Source organism: Ictidomys tridecemlineatus, chromosome 8 (genome assembly GCF_052094955.1).
Source record: "Ictidomys tridecemlineatus isolate mIctTri1 chromosome 8, mIctTri1.hap1, whole genome shotgun sequence".
Classification (NCBI taxonomy): Eukaryota; Metazoa; Chordata; class Mammalia; order Rodentia; family Sciuridae; genus Ictidomys; species Ictidomys tridecemlineatus.
The window spans coordinates 137119659-137139027 of NC_135484.1; the positions used below are offsets into that span (position 1 = coordinate 137119659).

Sequence of the window (19369 nt, forward strand, 5' to 3'; positions counted from 1 at the left end):
TGCATATTTGGTATTTACTGGGAGTTTACCTCAGAAAGTATGTTAGTTAGCTTTTCATCATTGTGACAGGGTACCTGAGAAAATCAACACAGAGAAGGAAAGATTTATTTGGGTCACTGTTTCAGAGGTTTCAGTCTAAGGTTGACTGGTTCCACTGCTTCTGGGCTTGAAGCAAGGCATAAAGAATATCAAGGTGACGGGAGCATGTGGCAGAGGAGGTTGCTCATCTCATGGCACTCAGGAAGCAAAGAGACAGGAATGAGCTGAGGACAATACCTGCCTTTCTAGGCATGCCCCAAGTGACTTGCTTCCTTCAACCAAGCTCCACCTTGTGGAGTTTCCATCGCCTCCCAATAATGCCATCAAACTACCCATCAATGGATAATCCACTGTGAGGTCAGAGCCCTCATGAGCTAATCACATTCCCAATTTTAAGATAACCCCATCTCTAAAAACTGCTATGTTGGGGACTAAGCCTTCAACACATCAGTCTCTGGGGGGCTTTCCAGATCCAGCCATCTCTTCAATCTCTAGGTCTTAAGATGGCCAATTATAAAAGCAACAGTGCTTACCTCATGTTAGATTTCTGGCATCTTTTTTTTTTTTTTTTTTTGGTAGGGGGTGATTAAATATAATGATGAGCATTAAGCACTAGTAAGTACCCAAGACAGACATAAATGGTTATTTCTAGTCATATATTTTCTATAGGACTGGACATTTTAAATACAATTAGTGGAACAAAAAAGAAAAATTAGAAATAAAAAGTTACAGGTTTGGTGGGTTATTTACCTGGAAGCTGATTCTGGAAGGAAAGGTCAAAAAGGAAAAAAAAAAAAAGTATTTAAAAAAGCAAAATATTCCATGCCAATTTTGTAGCCCTTGGAACTGCATCTCCAGTCCTTGTCAGGTCTCTCTTATAAAATACCACATTGAACAAGAATGAGGGCTCCATACCAATAAGGAGCACTGCTCTCCAATGAAACAACCCATTTCCCCTCCATGCCTATTTTTTAAATTGGGGGGAAAAAAAGAAACTAAGATTCTTATTTGTTTTCTAGTAACTTGCTCCTTGCATTTGCTCCCTTGCTAGATGGCTGAAAAAGGACATGCAACCCACCGAGGATCTCAAGTCAGTAATTCAAAGGATGTCAATGTTCGGCCCGATTCAGTCAGTCACCACGTGTGGACGTCAAAGTGCTGTAGTGGTGTTCAAGAATGTAACTTCAGCGTGTAAAGCCGTGAACGCTTTCCAAAGCAGGATCCCAGGCACAATGTTCCACTGTTCCTGGCAGCATCGATTCATGTCAAAAGATGTAAGACTTTCTAGTTCCAATAACCTACGTGAATTCTTAAAGCTTGTTTCATAAGTTTTTATTCATTAGGGCTGTAAGTAAAATATTCTCATCATAACTGACATACAGCACTGGAAAAAGGCCCAGTGAAGTTTATTTAGTTAAAATCAGCACTAACTGCATATCCTTCCTTTGATGGTCTTAACTCTTCTCTAAGACGTTGTCACAGTTTTGATTTTCTGGACATAAAGTTCATGAGAGCATTCATGCATTCCTCTGACAGCCACCTTCCCTGGAGGACAGTGCATTCTTCAGCATTAACGGCATGTAGCTTTGCTTTCTCATTACTTCTGATCAACTCCTTTGAAATCCTCAAGGACTGATAAAACAAAACCAACAGGAAGGTTAAGAGTTCTTCTAACAGCAGTGGGATATTGAGTAATTCTGGTTCTTATTTCTCCCATGTTCACTTAACTAATCCTGTAAGACACATGTGTAATAATAAGATAGTGCTTCTCAACCTTTTATGTGCATATGAATCACCTTTGTAATTCTGGGGCAGGTCTACGATTATGTTTTCAAAAAGTTCCAGATGAATGCTAAAACTTCTGATTCCAGGATCACATTTTGAATAGCAAGAATAAAAGAGCAGTCAGTCATTAACTACCCCATATAAAAAAAAAGTAACAATCTCCTTATTGTGAAAACTCTCTGGTTTTTCATCTGAATTCTAAAGTAAAAAAACTCAGAAACTACTGCTTATAATCTAAAGTTATCTCCACAAAGAATTGCCCCTTGGCCCTGTACTATAGGAACGAAATATCTATTTCATAAGTTTTATAAAAATCAGTATTTCCAACATCATTAGTTATTTTTTTAAAGATTTTTTTTTGTAGTTGTAGATGGACATCATGTCTTTATTTTATTTGTTTATTTTTATGTGGTGGCAAGGATGGAAACCAGTGCCTCATGCATGCTAGGCAAGACCTCTGCCACTGAGCTACAGCTCCAGCACTAACAGTAATCATTTTTAACCTCAAATTTAGATGTGCTTAAAATCAACTAAAGATAATGTCTTTTCTTTATGACTTATTCCCTTAAGGTTTACACATTTTTCCCCTGGGGAAATTATTTTCAAGGTTTCTATAAGTAAAAGGTGAAGACTTACATTTGTGGGGAGCTTTGCATATGTTTTCAGCCTGGTCCAAACTTCTTTCTGGAAAGTGCTTTCAGGAAAAACTTCTGTAACGAGGCCTTGAGCACATGCCTCTCCTGCTGTTAACTTCTTCCCAAAAATAAGCATCTCAGCTGCCTGAAATAAAAAGCAAAGTTAAGATACTACGTTAATAATTTTGTTAATAAAAACAAAATTTAAGTTAACTGCAGAACTGACTGCTTTCAGAAGGCAAAGATTTGTTCATGGTCTTTTAAAGTTGCTTATATTCTCAATGAGGGAGAAGCTAATGACCTCAATGGGGCAACAGTTTGCAAACTGTGTGTGGAGACCACTGCAGGCTTCCATCTCTGCAAGGGCTAGACGGGCAACCATTTCTGTCCACCCAGGTTTGAAGAGGTAAGAAAGGACCTGAACCACGGCAGCTGAGCTAATGCTTTATAAACTATAATGATTACAAAAAAGGGTTAAATAACAAGAACTCACAGTTATTGGGTCAAATGCTAGACAGTTTCAAAATTCCATTACCTCGTGGTTTAGCTCTGATAAACCTGGTTTAGCTTTGACAGTTTTCTTTACCTATGTAGGCACTCAAATTATTCTACTTGACTTAAAGAAAGTAAAGATGACTCAAATTACATTTCTTAAAAATAAATAAATAAATAAATAAAAAGCCCATGAGATGATTAAGTGGATGTCCTTTCTCTGTTTCCAATTTGTCTTCCAGAAAAGCAAACACTATTCCAAGTGCTCTAAGCCTTCAAGTTGGTTCTGCTCCACTTTCCAAACCTGTATAATGATTTGGGGTATATGGCAGCAAAATGAGATTAAGAGAAGAAATATTTTCATCAAAAACCTAGCAGCCAATGAACAGGCACAATCTTACCCCCGGCCTCTGAGATCAGGAAGCATGTTGGCTAAGCCTTTCCCTATGCCACGCTCTCCAGCTGTGTCACAATCCCTGGAGTCATGTACCAAGCATGGGTAACTAGGTTTCCATAACCACAGGGAAAGACCTGAGCAGCCACTTGGGAGTGGCTTGGGAGTCTCTTAATATCTTTCAAAACAGGCTGACAGAAAGGCTGTTGCTATTGGGAGTGGCTCTGGAAACCTCCACGAGGCCCCACATTTCCTAGTATTTCATATGACTCTGAAAGTGAAGATGCTGGTGAACCATGTTCAGTGGATGTGGCTCATGCATTTAGTAAATAAGTGGCCCTCAGCTGAGCAGACCTAGGGGGCTGGGCACAGTCCTTGTCCTCCCACTATGCCACAGCTGTGGAGAACCAGATCTTGTGCTGCTTGCAATGAGATAGCATCAGGCAACTGGCTGAAAGGAGTGACCCAGTTTGGGAAGTTGCAGAAAATTTCCAATTTTCTTTAAGACCAGATACTTCCTAAAGCTTGGTTCCTCCACTTGTAAAACCCTTAGAGTTGGAGGTCAAATAGTTTCTATCTCTTTGTATGTATCAGTAAGGAAAAGAAGAGAGAGTATGGGGTTATATTTAGAAGAGGAATGAAACATTAAACATTACTTTTAAGCTTCCCAGAAGTTACCTTGGCGGGGCCCATTATCTTCGGAAAAGTGTAAGAGGCACATCCCTCTGGGCTTTGGCCAAGTTCACTAAATGGAGTATGAAATGTTGCCTATTTGGGGGGGGGGGAAGAAAAGAAAACCATTTTTAAAAAATCACCACTTAATCATAATTTCAAAATGCTTAACAAAAAAAATGTAGATTAGGATTATGCAGTGTGAAATCCACTCTTTTCAAGTCTTTATTCAATGACACAGTATATTTTTATCATGGCCTTTGGTGGTTAATCCCTTCCTTCTTGCCATCCCTGTGCAATCACTAATTGGCTTTCTGTCCCTGTAGTCTGGCTTTTCTAGCATGCTATATAAATGGAATCCTATGGCATATTAGCCTGCTTCTTATTACTGTTGAATAGAAATCCACTGTACGGATAATTTGTATAATTTGCTTACCCATTTGCCATTGGAAATGCCACTGGTATTGTTTCCAGTACTTTGTGCACAAAACTGTTCAGAAAAATATCAAGTTGTTTTGATATACACAATTTCTATTTGTCAATTACTCCTCAATGAAGCTGAAGAAAAATTAAATATTTTTCAGATAATTCTAACAAAATAAGGTTGTTGTGAAAAGGTAGCTATGGGTAAACATGTTTTCAGTACTTGTTGGTGAATACCCACCAGTGTAATTGCTGGGTTGTGTGGAAAGTTACGCTGAACTTAAGAGAATAGCAGAGTCTGGACACTACTACCAGCCCCATTTGCTCCACCTCCTCACTATACTTTATTATCAAAAGTCCTTTTAATTTTAACCATATTTATGGGTGTGGAGCAGTCTCACCCTGTCCTAATTTACATGTCGCTAATGATCAATGATGTTGAGCATCTTTTCATGTACTTATTAGTCATGTTCACATCTTTGGTGAAGAACTGCTTACGTATCTTTCTTGATGTTTTTAAAGTTAGACTCTTAACCTTTTTATTGATTTGTAAGTTGTCTTTTATATTCAGGTTATGAGTCTTACTGTAAATCTCATGCAAATAATAATATTCTGGTGTGGATTATCTCTCCATTTTTTTTTAATTTATTTTTTAGTTGTAGTTGGACACAACACAATACCTTTATTTTAATATGGTGCTGAGGCTTGAACCCAAGGCCTCACGCGTGCTAGGTGAGCACTCTACCACTGAGCCACAACCACAGCCCTCTCTCTCCATTTTCATAATGGGTGTTTCTCATATAGTTTCAAAAGTCATTTACTTTCTTTTCTGTGAAGGATTTATTCCTCTCTACTGGCCATTTTTATATTAGGTTGGTAATCTATATAGATATATCTTAAAATATTAAGAGAGATTAGCCTGTTATGTGGGTTGAAAAATTGTTTCAATTTTCTCAATCTTTCATTTGTCTTGGTGACTTAAGAGTTTTTAATTCAACCCCCACCCCCGACTGGTGTTAGATACTAAATCAATCTTGATATTGCTTATTTGGAATATAATCATTTTTAATATTTTTCTAGATTTACTATTTTAAAATATTAAGTATTTTTCTATGTTCTTGATGACCAATAAATCTTTATGAAGGAGAATTAATTTATAACTGATAAGATATAAAAGAATATTTAGATTTTACTTCCTACAGTCAAACATGGTCTTTTTTAATGCATATTTCTCAGAAGATATAAATGTATAATGTATGCAACATATAAAGAAAAATATAAAAGAACATATCATTCATATCATTCATTAATATCATTCATCTTTTTCTCCCCTCATAAAGAAATATTATTCCAAGAATAAGTGAGGCTGGGTACAGTGGTACAGGCCTATAATCCTAGTGATTTGGGAGGCTGAGGCAGGAGGATCACCAGTCCAAGGCCAGCCTAAGCAACTTAGAGAGGCCCCAAGCAACTCAGCAAACCCTGTCTCTAAATAAAATGTTAAAAAAGGCTGGGGATGTGGCTCAGTGGTTAAGTGCCCCTGGGTTCAATCTCTGGTACAAAAAAGAAAAAACGGTGAGATGACACAGCCTAAAAATATCACCTGAAAACCGAATGAAAATACCAACCAGACCTAAGGGGCCTCAGACACATACAAACACACTGATGATCAGCAGCAATTCGAATGTTTATTTGATAAAGCAGCAGACGCAGTTAGGGTGTAAACTCTGGCATCAGACTGCTTGGTGCCTTTGGGATAGTCCCTTCCCCTTTCTGTGCCAGTTTCCCATCTGTAAAATGGGTATGAAAGTAACTATCTCACCGGGCTGTTGGTGGAATATGTGAACGTGTGCGTGTGTGATGTGCACTAACAGAGTGCCTAGTACACAGTGAGCACTCAGATCCTTACTACTATGACATAACTTCTCCCTGTGCATTAACTCATTTGCTAACAGAAAAGCTACCAAGCATTATTCACCACAGCTCATAAGGAAAAATGGCTAGAGTGAACTAATCACTGTTTGACTATGTGGGTTAAATATGGGCCCATGATTTAATGTGGTATTTATTCATGAAGCCAATGATGATAAATCCTAAGGAATTCCTTCAGTAGTGAAAAATCAGATGTCTCTCACAAGGTGGCAGATGAGAAAATTTTACCAGCACATAAACAAAGTCATTTGAAGAATCTGACAACTCTAGAGTCATTATTAGTTCTACAGTAAATATCCTAGGGTCGAAGTTCTGAGATAAATGTTATTGTGTCTTTCTTACAATGATGAAGTCTAGAAACGGACTGTGGCTCCAGCAGTCAGGGACTGGTTACATTAGAGTAGTTATATAAACCAAACACTAGCACTGTTTTGCTCTGAGAGGTAAAATTAAAGACTACTTAAAAAAAGACTGTGTCTATGCAAGGTGCATATGACATGCTATAATAAAATACATATGTAGTGAAATAGTTGCTATTGTGAGCAAATTAACAATCTATCACCCTCACCTTTATCCCACCCCAACACATACATAACAGCACGTATAATTTACTCATTTAGCAAAGATCTTGATTACAATATTCTATTATTAACTATGGTCCTCACATACACGGGGTCTTTTGATCCTACATATTTCCTACTCTGTATCCTTTGACCTATACTTTCCCATTTTCTGTCCCTGTGGAATTTTGAAAAATTTAGAAAAGTACACACACACACACACACACTCACACTCTCTCTCTCTCTTTTTTTTTTGTACCAGGGATTGAACCCAGGGGTGCTTAACCATCGAGCCATATTCCCAGTCCATTTTTATATTTTATTTTGAGCCAGGGTCTCACTACGTTGTTTAGAGCCTTGCCAAGCTGTTGAGGCTGACTTCAAACTTTGATCCTGCTGCCTCAGCTGCCCGAGTTGCTGGGATTACAGACTTGTGCCATCACACACAGCTGCATGGAGTGATTTTTAACTTAACATTTTTCTTTGTACTTTTCTATAATTTTCAAAATCTTATTTTCCACAATGATAGAAACAAACTCTGGTAAGTACAAAAACTAAAATATTTAATTCAATGGTGAACATATGGCTATACTTTTTTAAAAAAAAATTTTTTCAGTTGCAAAAGTACACAATATCTTTATATTGTTTGTTTATTTTTATGTGGTGCTGAGTATCTAACCCAAAGCCTCACACATGCAAGGCAAGTGCTCTACCCCTGAGCCAAAACCTCAGCCCTGGCTATACTTTGTTCTGGGGAAGGAACTTCTCAGAGATTCAGTTCTCTTAGAAGAAAACCAAAGTATAGAGTATGTAATAACAACAATAATGAACACATATAATAATCATCATTCTTATTCTAAAATTCTAAATACTAGGATTCATTTAGGGATCAAAGTCAACATGCACAACCTGAAATGATGCCATTTTCTTTTTGAAAAGCAGCTTTTAAGTGTATCCTTAATCTTTCAGAGTAATATGAAAATGGAATGTTGAATAACTACTTTATCATTTGATCAGAATACAGAACCATCAGCACCGGACACTGTCAACCATAATACTAGTGTTTAGCAAAATTCAAGTTAATAATGAAGGAAAAATAAAATCTATCCAATTGAGCTAATTTTTTGGAGATTGATCTAAATACAGTCCATCCTACTACAGCCACGTGTAACCAGCTACTACCAACAATGATAAAACGATCTGGAGGATCTCACTTCATTCCAGTGGCCTGGCCTCCCATGTTTCTGGGAGCTGACTTACTTTGTCGGATGCATACACGGCATCAAATAGCCCCAGAAGGGTGACCACGATTCCCACAGCTGGGCCATTTATCACTGCAACCAGAGGCTTAGGAAAATCTATAAAAGCATCTACAAACTCCCTATGAAAAAAGAAACAGAAAAGCATTAAATGTTCCAAGCGGGCAAGGAACTTTGAATCTGAGAATAAATTTGAGACCCTGGCTCAAAATAAAATATACACACCAGCCAGCAGTGCTCCCTGCCTGGCCACTTCCTGGTCTTCCTCCCAGAATCACTAAGGACACCCCACTGTATGGCTCCTGATGGAAGCTCAGCAGCGAATCCTACAGGCCAAACCTGGTTCAGATCCTGTACCATGGGCAGTGAGTTCAGAGATTACGACAGGTGACTGAGCACACGCTGTGCTATCCGGCGTGGTGGGACTCAGACTCAGTGGGACAGAGAGGACAGGAAGAGCAAAGCTCTCACAGAGGTCTTCTGTGTCTTTCAAGACTACTTCAGTCTCCTGTCACCAGCACTCTTGGAAATCATCCCCTGCCCTGAGGAGAATGTGCTAAGTTCCCCTGCCTCAATACAAGAGAATTTTATTTCCAATTCTAGTTCACCTCCTGCCTTCTAGTCAATCTCATGTAGAGTGGCCGGGTGAACAGGGGACAGAAGTCAAGGTGATAGAATGACAGAATGAATGTCCACCTGCTATCAGAGACTTGGAGAAATAAGCTGTTCAAAGTAACAGTTAACTGCATCAGCAGAGAAGTAGGCATTTCACTTTTGCTCAAGTAAATACCACTTTGATATATAAAAATGAACCCCAGGAGGCTGGGCTGTAGCTCAGTGGTTGAACGTGTGCCTTGTGAGGCACTGGGTTCAATCCTCAGCATCACATAAAAATAAATTAAATAAAGATATAAATATAAATGAACCCCACAATCAGACAAATGTCACTCTTACCTCAGTAAAATGCTAGCATTTTTAGCTGTCTCCTCTATTGAATTGGGGGAAACATCTGTGAAGTTAGTCAGATCATTCCCACTACTGTAATAATCACCATTTCCTGTAAACAAGAAAACCGACCACCATTCATTTATGTATGCATTCGCTCTGTAACACCCGAGAATCTATCATGTGCCAGGCTCTAGGTGCTAGTCACTAAAAATACACTGGTGAACCAGCTATGGTTCTTGTCCTAAGTTATAGACCAGCAAATTAGCTGGACATTGGTTTTAAAACACAATAATAAGTTAGGCACAGAGGTGCAGGCCTGTAATCCCAGCAGCTTGGGAGGCTGAGGTAGGAGGATCTCAAGTTCGAGGTCAGTTTGGTCAAGTCAGTGAGAACCTGTCTTGAAATAAAAAATGACAAGGACTAGGGTTGTAGCTCAGTGGTAAAGGGCCCCTGGGTTCAATTCCCAATAATGGCAAAACCAAAACCACTCCCCACAAATGTAGAGAAGGTAACTAAGAGACAAAAGAGAAGTGTCTGATGATACGAATAAGGATCATGAGTTTGGTCTAGTCAGGGAGTTAATGGAGGGACTTTCCTAAGAAAAGGGAAAACTGAATTGAGATCTGGAGGAGTGGCAAGGCTAGAGAGGGAGAGAATAGGAAATAAATTCACACAGAGGGATCTAATGTGCTGAGGGTCTACACAGGGGTGTACCCCATGCGCACGATGGGCTGGAAAAAATAACCAAGGCTGATGTAGAAATAGCCAGGGGAAGAAGACAAAGAATGAAGATGAGTAGGACAAGACTGTTGGGCTTTCTAAATCCTACTAAGAAGTCCTGTCTTTATTTTAAGATATATTGAAGATGTGTGTGTGCCTGAGTGTGTATTTTTTTTTTTTTTTTGGACAGGGGATTGAATCCAGGGGCTTCACCACTGAGTCACATGCCCAGCCCTTTTAATTTCTTATTTTGAGACAGGGTTTAAGTTGCTAAGTCTGGCCTTGAACTTGTGATCCTCCTGCCTCAGCTTCCCAAGTTACTGGGATTACAAGTGTACATTACCACACTAGTATTAGTATAATCTAATAAAATAAAATGATCAGTTCTTAAATGTTCAGTTTAATGAGTTCCGATCACTGTATTTACCTGCATGATCACCATCCAAAACAAGACACAGTGATCCCACTCCTTATCCTCCAAGATGTTCCACAGATGCCTCAAACCTTGCAACAGAACCAAACTAGTATATAATATTTTGTTCCCCAGTCAGCCCTCCATATCTGTGGGTTTCACATCTGTGGATTCACCAACAGAAAATTTATGCCTAGGTACCGAACACATACCAACTCTTTTTCCTTAATATAGTATGACAATTATGTCAGCACTGACATTTTATTAGGCACTATAAATAATCTAGTGATAATTTAAAGTTTACAGGCAGATGTGTATACGTTCTATGCATATAATGTACCATTTTATATAAGGAACTTCATCTGCAGATTTTGGTATTACTTGGAGTATACCATCATTCCGGAATGTTCCCAGGGGTTTTTCTGTAGTTACATTATCCCACCTGCCTCAAGGCAGTCACTTTAGGACATCAACCACTTTACACTAGAACTTTTGTCTATTGCAAACCTTTATATAAAGTGAAAGATACAATATGTACTCTTGTAATTGGCTTATTTTGTTGAAATATGCTTTAAAGACTCATCCATGTTCTTGTGCAGTTATGTGTTACTTTTTATTGCCGAGTAGCATTCCATTGCATGAATAGTCAACAATTTATTTATCCAGTTGGTTTAAGACATCTTTTGCTTTGGCTACTGTGAATCAGGCCATCATGATGGTTCTTGTTCAAGCCATGATGGGATACATGCTTATCCTTGAATTATTAAGGAGTGGGTAGCCCATGTCTATTATATGGTTATATATTTATAAATTAAAGCATTGCAATACTGGAAAACATCTTCACACTTTTTCACTTAATTTCCTATTTAGTGGAAGACTCTCCAAAATAGAAATTTAATTAAGAAAATGTCTTACCTGTAAAAACAGTTATGGCTGAGTTATCCGTGCTTGCAGCTTTAAGTGCATGAATAATTTCTTTATACATCTATGTGAAGGGGAAGACGAGGAAAAGAACACTGAAAATAAGAACTCTCAGTCAATGGACTCACTCTGTCAATGTACAAGTCTGCTCTCACCAAACCTTTATATTGATTATATTTTAACAGCCAAAAAATGGACCAATATGCGGGGCATGATGCCTCACTCCTGTAATCCCAGTGGCTCGGGAGGCTGAGGCAGGAGGATCATGAGTTCAAAGCAGGCCTCAGCAACAGCGAGGTGCTAAGCAACTCAGTGAGACCCTCTTGAATTAAAAAATATAAAAAAGGGCTGGGGATGTGGCTTAGTGATTGAATGCCCTGAATTCAATCCTTGGTACCTGCTCCCCCACTCCAAAAAAAGTGTAGACCATGATACCTAAAAGGATTTTCATTTGTTTTTTAATTATTTGATGCATATAATATACCAGGCACTTTGGTAGATGCAGAGGAGCTAAAACCACTTTGTTTTTAAAGTGAGCAAAAAGGATGCAGACCTTAAGCTTTTAGAATTAATATAGGAGATTACTATGCTCAAATGGAGCCACGGGTCTAAAGCATGAAGCAGTGTGAAGCTCATGGGAGGTGCTGAGGTTTGTTGAGGATGGCTGACGTAGGAGATGTTCAGAGAAAACTTTCCACAAAACAATATCCTGCTGTGACCTCAAGAAAGAATAGGTGTCCTAGACAGTCTGGGAAGTGGTAAAGAATGCCACAGACTAAGATTTCCAAGACACTGTAATAGTATTCAAGGACAATGCCCTCTAAATTTTAAATCAGCAACACATCTAAAAATCTTGGACATGTTGCTATTGCTATTAATGCATTTAAAATAGGTACATCGGGCTGGGGTTGTGGCTCAGTGGCAGAGCACTTGCCTAGCATTTGTGAGGCACTGGGTTTGATCCTCAGCACCACATGCAAATAAAAAAAAATAAAGGTACATCAACAACTAAAAAATATTAACAAAAATAAAGTAGGTGCAGTCTCTATTGTAGATGACATTTCCATGTGGGAAAGAATGATGAAGAGGGCTGATATTTACGGATATAATAACACTGAAAAAGTTAAGGTATAGACTTTACATAATGCATGAACAAAGATGTAGTCATTTCTACTGAGGGAGGGAACAGAAAATAATTTCTTTACTATAGTAATGACACAGCATGGAAAGGTCAGTGGCATAAGCCAGATTTAGAATAAGTATATATAGATTTTCTTGCTGATTAGCTATGTGAACTTAAGTGTCTTCTTGTCTATTTTATTGTTAAATAACAGTAATAGGCTTCTTTTAAAAAATACAGCTCTGTGCAGAAAGTGCTACCTATTATTAGGCACCTGGGAAGACTAGCTATTAGTGTCAGGGTTACATAGAAACGAGTTAGGGTAAACGGAAATACAATTTTGAAAATTAAATGCCTTATCAACTATATGACAATCATGAAATGCTTACTTAAGAATATTTCAGATCAGTATGTTCTCTGTTCCACACTGCAGAAACACAATCGTTATAATCCCATTGAGCACTGGATAAATTCCCAGTAATTTATTTCATGTGGGAAAGTGCTGAAGTCCTTATTTTGTTATCTTTCTAGTTCAGGAACAAATTCAAAGTTGTCCTGGTAGAGCACAGTGGGGTTATGGTTTACTGAAGACAAAGTCCTTTGTCCTTTTCTCCTCTATTCATATAAAATAAAACTCAGTAAGAGCAGAAAAGTCCAACTGACAGTCGGACACTTTTGGGGGTCAGTTTATACTAATCTTAGAGTGCCTCTCTGCATATTCTCTTGTATCAACACATATTTCATTCATATTAACTTAATTGATTTGTGCTTCTATTCATAGGAAAATCTCAGTGCCCTTTGGATACATTGCTCTGACTCAAAACTCACAAATCCTAAACAAAACATGGCCAACCCGAAGAAAACAGTGGCCACTATTAATGATCTTGAACAAACCAAACCAGAGACATTTTTAAAATAGAAATAATGTTGAAGCTCAACAGTTTCTTTTTCTTTTTTCTTTCTTTCTTTTTTTTTTTTTTTGAGTGGAACAAAGAAAAGAAGTGGAAAAGAAAAACAGGACACACTCGCAAGGCGGGGAACATTACCGAAGTGGTTATGGCGTTTTTTTTGGAGGGCCGGTTAAACATGATCTTTGTGATGCCATCTTGAGAGGTCACTATGATGTTTTCAGATCCCCGTTGTTTCTCGTTGGCTGCTGCAGGCTTCACTTGGCTAGAAGACTCAGACGAAGGACTCAAACTGGACACCAGATCCACATAGTTCTGCCTAGCAGTTTCCTGAAGAGTAGATGACAAAGAGGTTCAGCTGACAGTCAATGAATAAGCACTTTGAGAAACATAATATGCTAACGATTAGCAGGCTGCAATAAATAAAAGAGTTCAAAGGCTCTGTTGATAATGGCTTGGTGAGAAGCACCAAGCTTCTTTAGATGTCTGGCAAAGAAAATAAAAAGCAACTGGGTGTAGTGGCACATGTCTGTAACCTCAGTGGCTTGGGAGGCTGAGGCAGGAGGATCATAAGTTCAAGGCCAGCCTCAGCAACTTATCGAGGTCCTAAGCAATTTGTGAGACCCTGGTCTCAAAAAACAAAAACAAAAAACAAAACAAAACCCTCACAGAGTATAATAAGTAAATTCACCTTGGGCAGGCTGCCAAGGGCATTCCATGCATCCCATTTGGCTTTATTGATGAAGTCCAACATGCTTGGTTTGGGTGTGTTACAAGGTCCTTCAGTGGCCTATGAAGAGGAGAGGGGTGATTAATGGCCAAATGTCCATGAAAATTGGAGCCCTAAATATTTAAGATCCATAAAATCCACAGATAGCATGAATGTTTCCCCCCATATAAATATAAAATATATATTTTATATAGAATCACCTGAACTCTCCTCTCACCCTCTTTTTTTTTTTTAATATTGTTGTTGAAAACACACACAAAAAAAGATTGGAGAGAGAAAAGGTGCTATTGGATTAGTTCCTAAAATAAGTTATAACTACCTGCATATGGAAATAATGTAAGAGAAAGGCTCTGGGAAAGTGCTATCTGAAAAATTCTAATAGTTCCTTATTTTTACACTGATGATCATATATTTCACAAAAACATTCAAGCCAACCATTTTCAAAACAACTAGCCAACAAACATTTGGAAACCCACAGTACATTCTGAAAGCCCATCTATAGGAGCAAAAACCACACTGCTTGGGTGGCAGATTTCTGGTAACTGGACAACAGAATTGTAGCTGGTGGAGGGAGGGGTGTGGGCTGTCAGAACCACTAGCTCTCAGAAAACTTCACTGAAGGACATGTCAGTGAAAAGCAAAGAGCAATTATAGTTTATTTACTTGAAGTTAGGTGGAGTGGGTGTCTTGAGATAAATAAAACATCCTGTTCAGCTACTTCTTAGAATGGCAATTTAAAACTCCATGTAAAAATTTCTAAATTTTGTAATACAGTAAAAGAGGAAAGGGAGTCAAGGATGATGACTGAGTCATCCTGCAAGTGAGCCATCTGAAAAGTTGGAGGGAACAGAATCCATAAGTTAAGGGTTTGACCTTATTGGCTGACCACTCTCACTTCTGACACCAGTTTTTGAGGTATGGGCGGAGCGGGTATTCCCAAGACTACCCTCAGGTTCAATAATTCACTAGAAAAAGTCACAGAACCCACTGCAAGCTGTTATACTCACGGTTACAGTTTTTTACAGAAAAGGATACAGATTAAAATCAGTCAAGGGAAAAAGCACACAGGACAGAGTTCACAGCAGAAGCAAATGTGGCAATTCTGTTGTCCTCTCCCCAGGGAGTCAGGACAGTGTAACTCAGAATCTATGTGTGACAATATTCACAGAGTCTTGCCAACCAGAGAAGCTCATTTCAGCTTTATGTCCAGAGTTTTTACCAGGTCTGTATCATGCAAGCCTTATCAGAGAAACCGAAGCCCCTCCCTGTATTGTTTATACCTGGTGAGGCCCTACCACAATGCGAGACTGTCCAGGCACACAAAGGCACGCCAATCAAGAATACATAGTTCAAGGGTTTAGAGATTATCTCCCCAAATCAGAGGGGGCAAAAACCTTGTGTGGCAAAGTTCATGCCAATCATCTAACAGAAAAAAAAAACATAGGAGACCAGAGTGGCAGACGTGCCAGGGAAGTCTTTGGCATTATACCTTCAAAGCTTTGGTTTTTTCAATTTGCTATACAAAATTTCAAACACAAACCAAAGTATAATATTAAAATGAGTCCCTAATACTCCACTGCTCAAATTGAACAATTTTCAAATTTTTCCTTGCTTCATCTATTTGCTTTCTTTTTGGCTATTTTTAATGGATCCCAAACATCAGGCTACCTCACCCCTCCACATTGAGTATACATTTTTTAAAAACAGTTACATTTTCTTAGATAACTATGACATCATTAACAATAAATCCTATATAGTTTCTAAAACTCGGTCCATATTCAAATCTCCCCAGCTGTCTCAAAATAACTTTTCAGTTGATTTATTCTAATCAGGAGTCAAATAAGGTCTACACATTTGAATGTTATATTTTTAAAATCTCTTATGCTTTGGAGTGACCCTGAGGTGTTACGTTATGCCCTACTAGTATTTCAAGTCCCAAAACACACACAAACAGCCCTGCTATACTCTTCAGACAAAAGGCATCCATACACTCAAAATATTGAATTGCATTTTAGTAGACCTACAGCAAATGTATTTAAGGAGTCATTTGCTCAAAATGTCTCTAAATGTCAGACTTTAGGCATTTACCTGCTTATACAGGGCATAGAGTTTTAGCTTCACTTCATTTCCTGGATCCTTCGTCAAGAGTTTCAATTGATTCCTTGCATTTTCAAAGTCCTTCTCACTGGCTCTCATTGCTGTTCTGCTCATGTGCAGCTGAACTACTGGGAAGCGAAGGACCTGCAGAAGACTACAAACAGCCTGATTCTATTTACTTCCAGTCATATTTCTGCAGCCTTATATCTTACTGTTCTCACCACATACACATGCCAAAATGCTGTGTAAATATTTTCTTTATACTTGTCCCAGGAAGAGAAATCAGCATAGAAGCTAATTGTGGTAATTTTAAGATCACGGAGTTTTTTTTGGGGGGAGGGGGCGGTGATGCTGGGTATTGTACTCAGGGGCACTCGACCACTGAGCCACATCCCCAGCCCATAATTTTAAAATAATGGAAAAAAAATCTGCAATTCAGCGAGGCATTTGTATGCAATTCAAAACCACCAGCAGGAAAGTTTGTCCATGTAAATTTTGTTACAGGCAAGAAATAAATGAAATGCACTCAAGACAGAAGCCGGCAGAACAAGGGATTAGGATGCACAGAACTTAGTGGTGAGTCCTAAGGTCCTGAAACAGCCTCTACACTCACTGATTAGTCATATGTAACTATTATCAGGCCAATTCTAGGCGACAAAACACTTGTCCCAACATACACACAGTGAAAGGAGGAAGACAAGAAATGTCCAAAAGGACAGATGAACAGTTGGCATTCCACACACCTCTTCTCAGGAAGGTAGGAAGGAATCTACCTGTGCAGGAAAGTAGTCAGTGAAGCAGGCTCAGCAAGTGTACTCCATCCTCACAGGATACAAGACAGACAGGCGCAGAGCAGAAACAGCAAGCAAGGCAGGGGGTTAAGTTTTTAAGCACCCAAGTGAGATGGTGAACTTCAAAGCACAGTACTGAGGCCATAAGCAAAAAATTGGACGTTCACAATGATGACCCTGAATAATAAAGTTAAGGGCAATAAAAATAATTAAAACAATAGATACAAATAAAGCCCAAACCTAGCAATCATCATCACCTTCTTTGCATTTATGTTACTTGCAAATGGTACAATGACCTCAAGGTTTAAATCCTGGGATATCAGGAATTCTGATAAAATCCGCTTACAATAATTCTCCCCACCCCCCACAAAAAAGTGGTGGTGGGGGGCTCAATTTACCTGAATTTGGCACGGGGAAAATTTCAAGTAGAAAATAAAGAACAATTTAAAATGTCTTCAATGGGCTTAAATATGCAACTTCCCATCAAATGTGGTGTCAACTTAGCTATTTTAAAATGCAGCCTGGGTCTTAAAAACATATTGCAAAATTACGACCATTTAAGATAATAAAATCGCTCATAATTCCACCACTTCAAAGCAATCACCAAGTTCCAGGTTTTGTTTCGTACACAGATGCTTTTTTGGGTGGTTTACAGTCGGGACATGTAACATTACTTGTTTGACTTAACATTATAACTCCTGTGTTCTCCAAAAGAAGCAGTTTCCAGCCCACTTTTGGTGACAAGGGCTTTTCTACAGCGCTCAGCAAACAAGCAAACCCGTGTTTAATCGCTCTACTCAGTTTATCAAAAGCCACTGTGCACCCTACGAGTTCCCAGGGTGAGCTGGCAGGCCCGGGTACCCGGGTAAGTACCCGGGCAGCGGGGGCGGCTCTCCCACCGGGAACCAGTTTCGGATGGGCGCGTGCGCTAGGCGCGGAAGCAGGCGGAGGCCTGGGGGACCCTCCAAAGAGAGGTCCTCCGAAGCCCCGGCCTCCAGAGGATGCATCCGGACTCTCCTGGGCCCAGCGGAGGAGGAAGGCACGCTGTGAAGGTCACCCTCTCGTTGGAAAACCTCGAAGGCAACACCCTGCAGCCGCCCAGACCAGATAACTGCGCGGCTCCCGCGAGACTGGCGGGAGGCAACCCCGCAAGGGCAGCGGTGTCCGGCAGGCGACTTTGGGCCGGGCGGCCGAGGCGTCAACCTTACCTCGGACTCCAGCGACGGGTCAGCCTCCCTGCCATGGTAGCTATCGCGAGCCCCGGCGAGGACCGAACGGGACGGGACAGGGGCGGAGTCAGGATGTAGCACGCGACGTGGGCGGGGCCGGGGCTGGGGGCGTGGCCCGGGTTTGGGGCGGGGCCGAGGCGCGGGAAAGCTGCCCGGAAAGGAGGGACCGCGGGGAGCACGGGTAGGACTGGCTGGCCTGTGCTGCTGGAGGATCCCCGGCGCGTGACAGAGGCGCCCCTGGGCACTGGGCGACGGTGCTCAGGCCGGGGAGGCGTGAATGGGTGCAGCGCGCGCTGTCCCCGGGCGCCCTAGCGCTCAGGAGAAGAGGACGTTGTCTGCAGAACCCCCGACTCTGCGAACGCTGCGACCCCCAGGGGACCGGGCGCCCTGCTAGGGTTCAGTCCGAGTGTCCTGCGGAGACTGGCAAGGAGGGGCCACTTCCCCCTGTGGTCCAGCCATGAGCTCTGATGGGCAGTCCCAGCCTTAGATATAGGAAGTGGGGGGTCACAGTTGAGGGGTTAAAAATAACCACGTTATTCACCCCCAGGCAGGCGAGATTTACAGACCTGGAATGTTGCCTGAGGATCAGGCATGGCCTCCGAAATATTTTAAATCAACATTTTCATGTCAAATCTGTGCCTATTTTTGAGTCCTGCCGAAGCTCTTACAAAGTATTTTCTTTGGGGAAAAATTAAAAAAAAAAAAATCACGAATGCCCTTTAAATCTAGTGCTCAAGCTATGGGATCCAAGTAAGACTGGTGTTTGATTGTTTTTAAGATTTTTGTAGCTGACACATGTGAACTACCAGCTGATTGCGATTTTTTTTCAACAATCCTGCAAGTAAAATGATACAGCTTTGTTGTGCTGATGTGGATATTGAGATCCAGAAGAATTAACTAGTTGAGGACTTGCCCAAAGACCTGAGGGTTGCAAGTGAGCAGAGTGCTATCTTTAACTTAAGATTCCAGGTCGATGGCCCTATAGTTTCATCAGGCAGATGTGAGTAATAGTGTAAGTGGGGACAAGATTGGAAGCCAGGTAGAACAATCTGGGCTTATTCTAAACTTTCTTTCGGATTCGATAAAGTGTAGCTTGGTTGTTTGAGCTGAGTCTCTCAAAGATTCTGACTTAACACCAGTCTGAAGTGACCCTGGTAGGTCAGGAAAATGCTCTCAGAAATTGCAGATACTGGGAGAGCTGCATCTCTTGTGGAAACATTGTAAAAGTCTCTTGCTGATAAGCATTTTGGAGTTAAAACTTTGCACTGTCTTAACGAACTCTTCTCAGGCCTATTTTTACCA

The 19369-nt window shown here is 40.2% G+C and overlaps 2 protein-coding genes across 3 annotated transcripts in view; one reads left to right on the forward strand and one right to left on the reverse strand.

Annotated features, from left to right (window-relative positions):
- Window positions 1–1367, forward strand: part of LOC101971225 (testis expressed protein 56) — a 31016-nt gene extending 29649 nt beyond the window's left edge. Inside the window, exon 3 of the mRNA XM_078020493.1 lies at window positions 1091–1367. Within this exon, the coding sequence (XP_077876619.1) occupies window positions 1091–1367 (277 nt within the window). The remainder of the gene's footprint in view (window positions 1–1090) is intronic.
- On the reverse strand, window positions 1357–18188 carry Eci2 (enoyl-CoA delta isomerase 2). 2 transcript variants are annotated; one of them, XM_021727869.3, is made up of 11 exons: window positions 18047–18133; window positions 16821–17015; window positions 16039–16201; window positions 13912–14010; window positions 13359–13550; window positions 11187–11256; window positions 9146–9248; window positions 8193–8313; window positions 4024–4113; window positions 2461–2604; window positions 1357–1671 (listed from the first exon to the last, which is right to left on the reverse strand). In XM_021727869.3, exons 3-11 carry the CDS (start codon window positions 16159–16161, stop codon window positions 1516–1518), a joined length of 1098 nt encoding a protein of 365 aa, XP_021583544.2. In that variant the 5' UTR covers window positions 16162–16201; window positions 16821–17015; window positions 18047–18133; the 3' UTR covers window positions 1357–1515. The 2 variants fall into 2 exon arrangements, with proteins under 2 accessions (XP_021583544.2, XP_005327554.2); XM_005327497.5 differs by lacking the exon at window positions 16821–17015 and having other exon boundaries at window positions 18047–18188.
- Between the last annotated feature and the right edge of the window lie 1181 nt (window positions 18189–19369).

What these genes read in the sequence shown, in the direction of transcription:
- Eci2 (XM_005327497.5), bottom strand. Translation starts at nt 18,081, where the DNA reads ATGGCAGGGAGGCTGACCCGTCGCTGGAGTCCGAG. An exon ending in AGATAATGGGCCCCGCCAAG is followed by an intron (nt 2,605 to 4,023) that starts GTAACTTCTGGG and finishes TTTTTATTTCAG; the next exon opens with GCAGCTGAGATGCTTATTTT. An exon ending in ATGCAAAGCTCCCCACAAAT is followed by an intron (nt 1,672 to 2,460) that starts GTAAGTCTTCAC and finishes TTGTTTTATCAG; the next exon opens with TCCTTGAGGATTTCAAAGGA.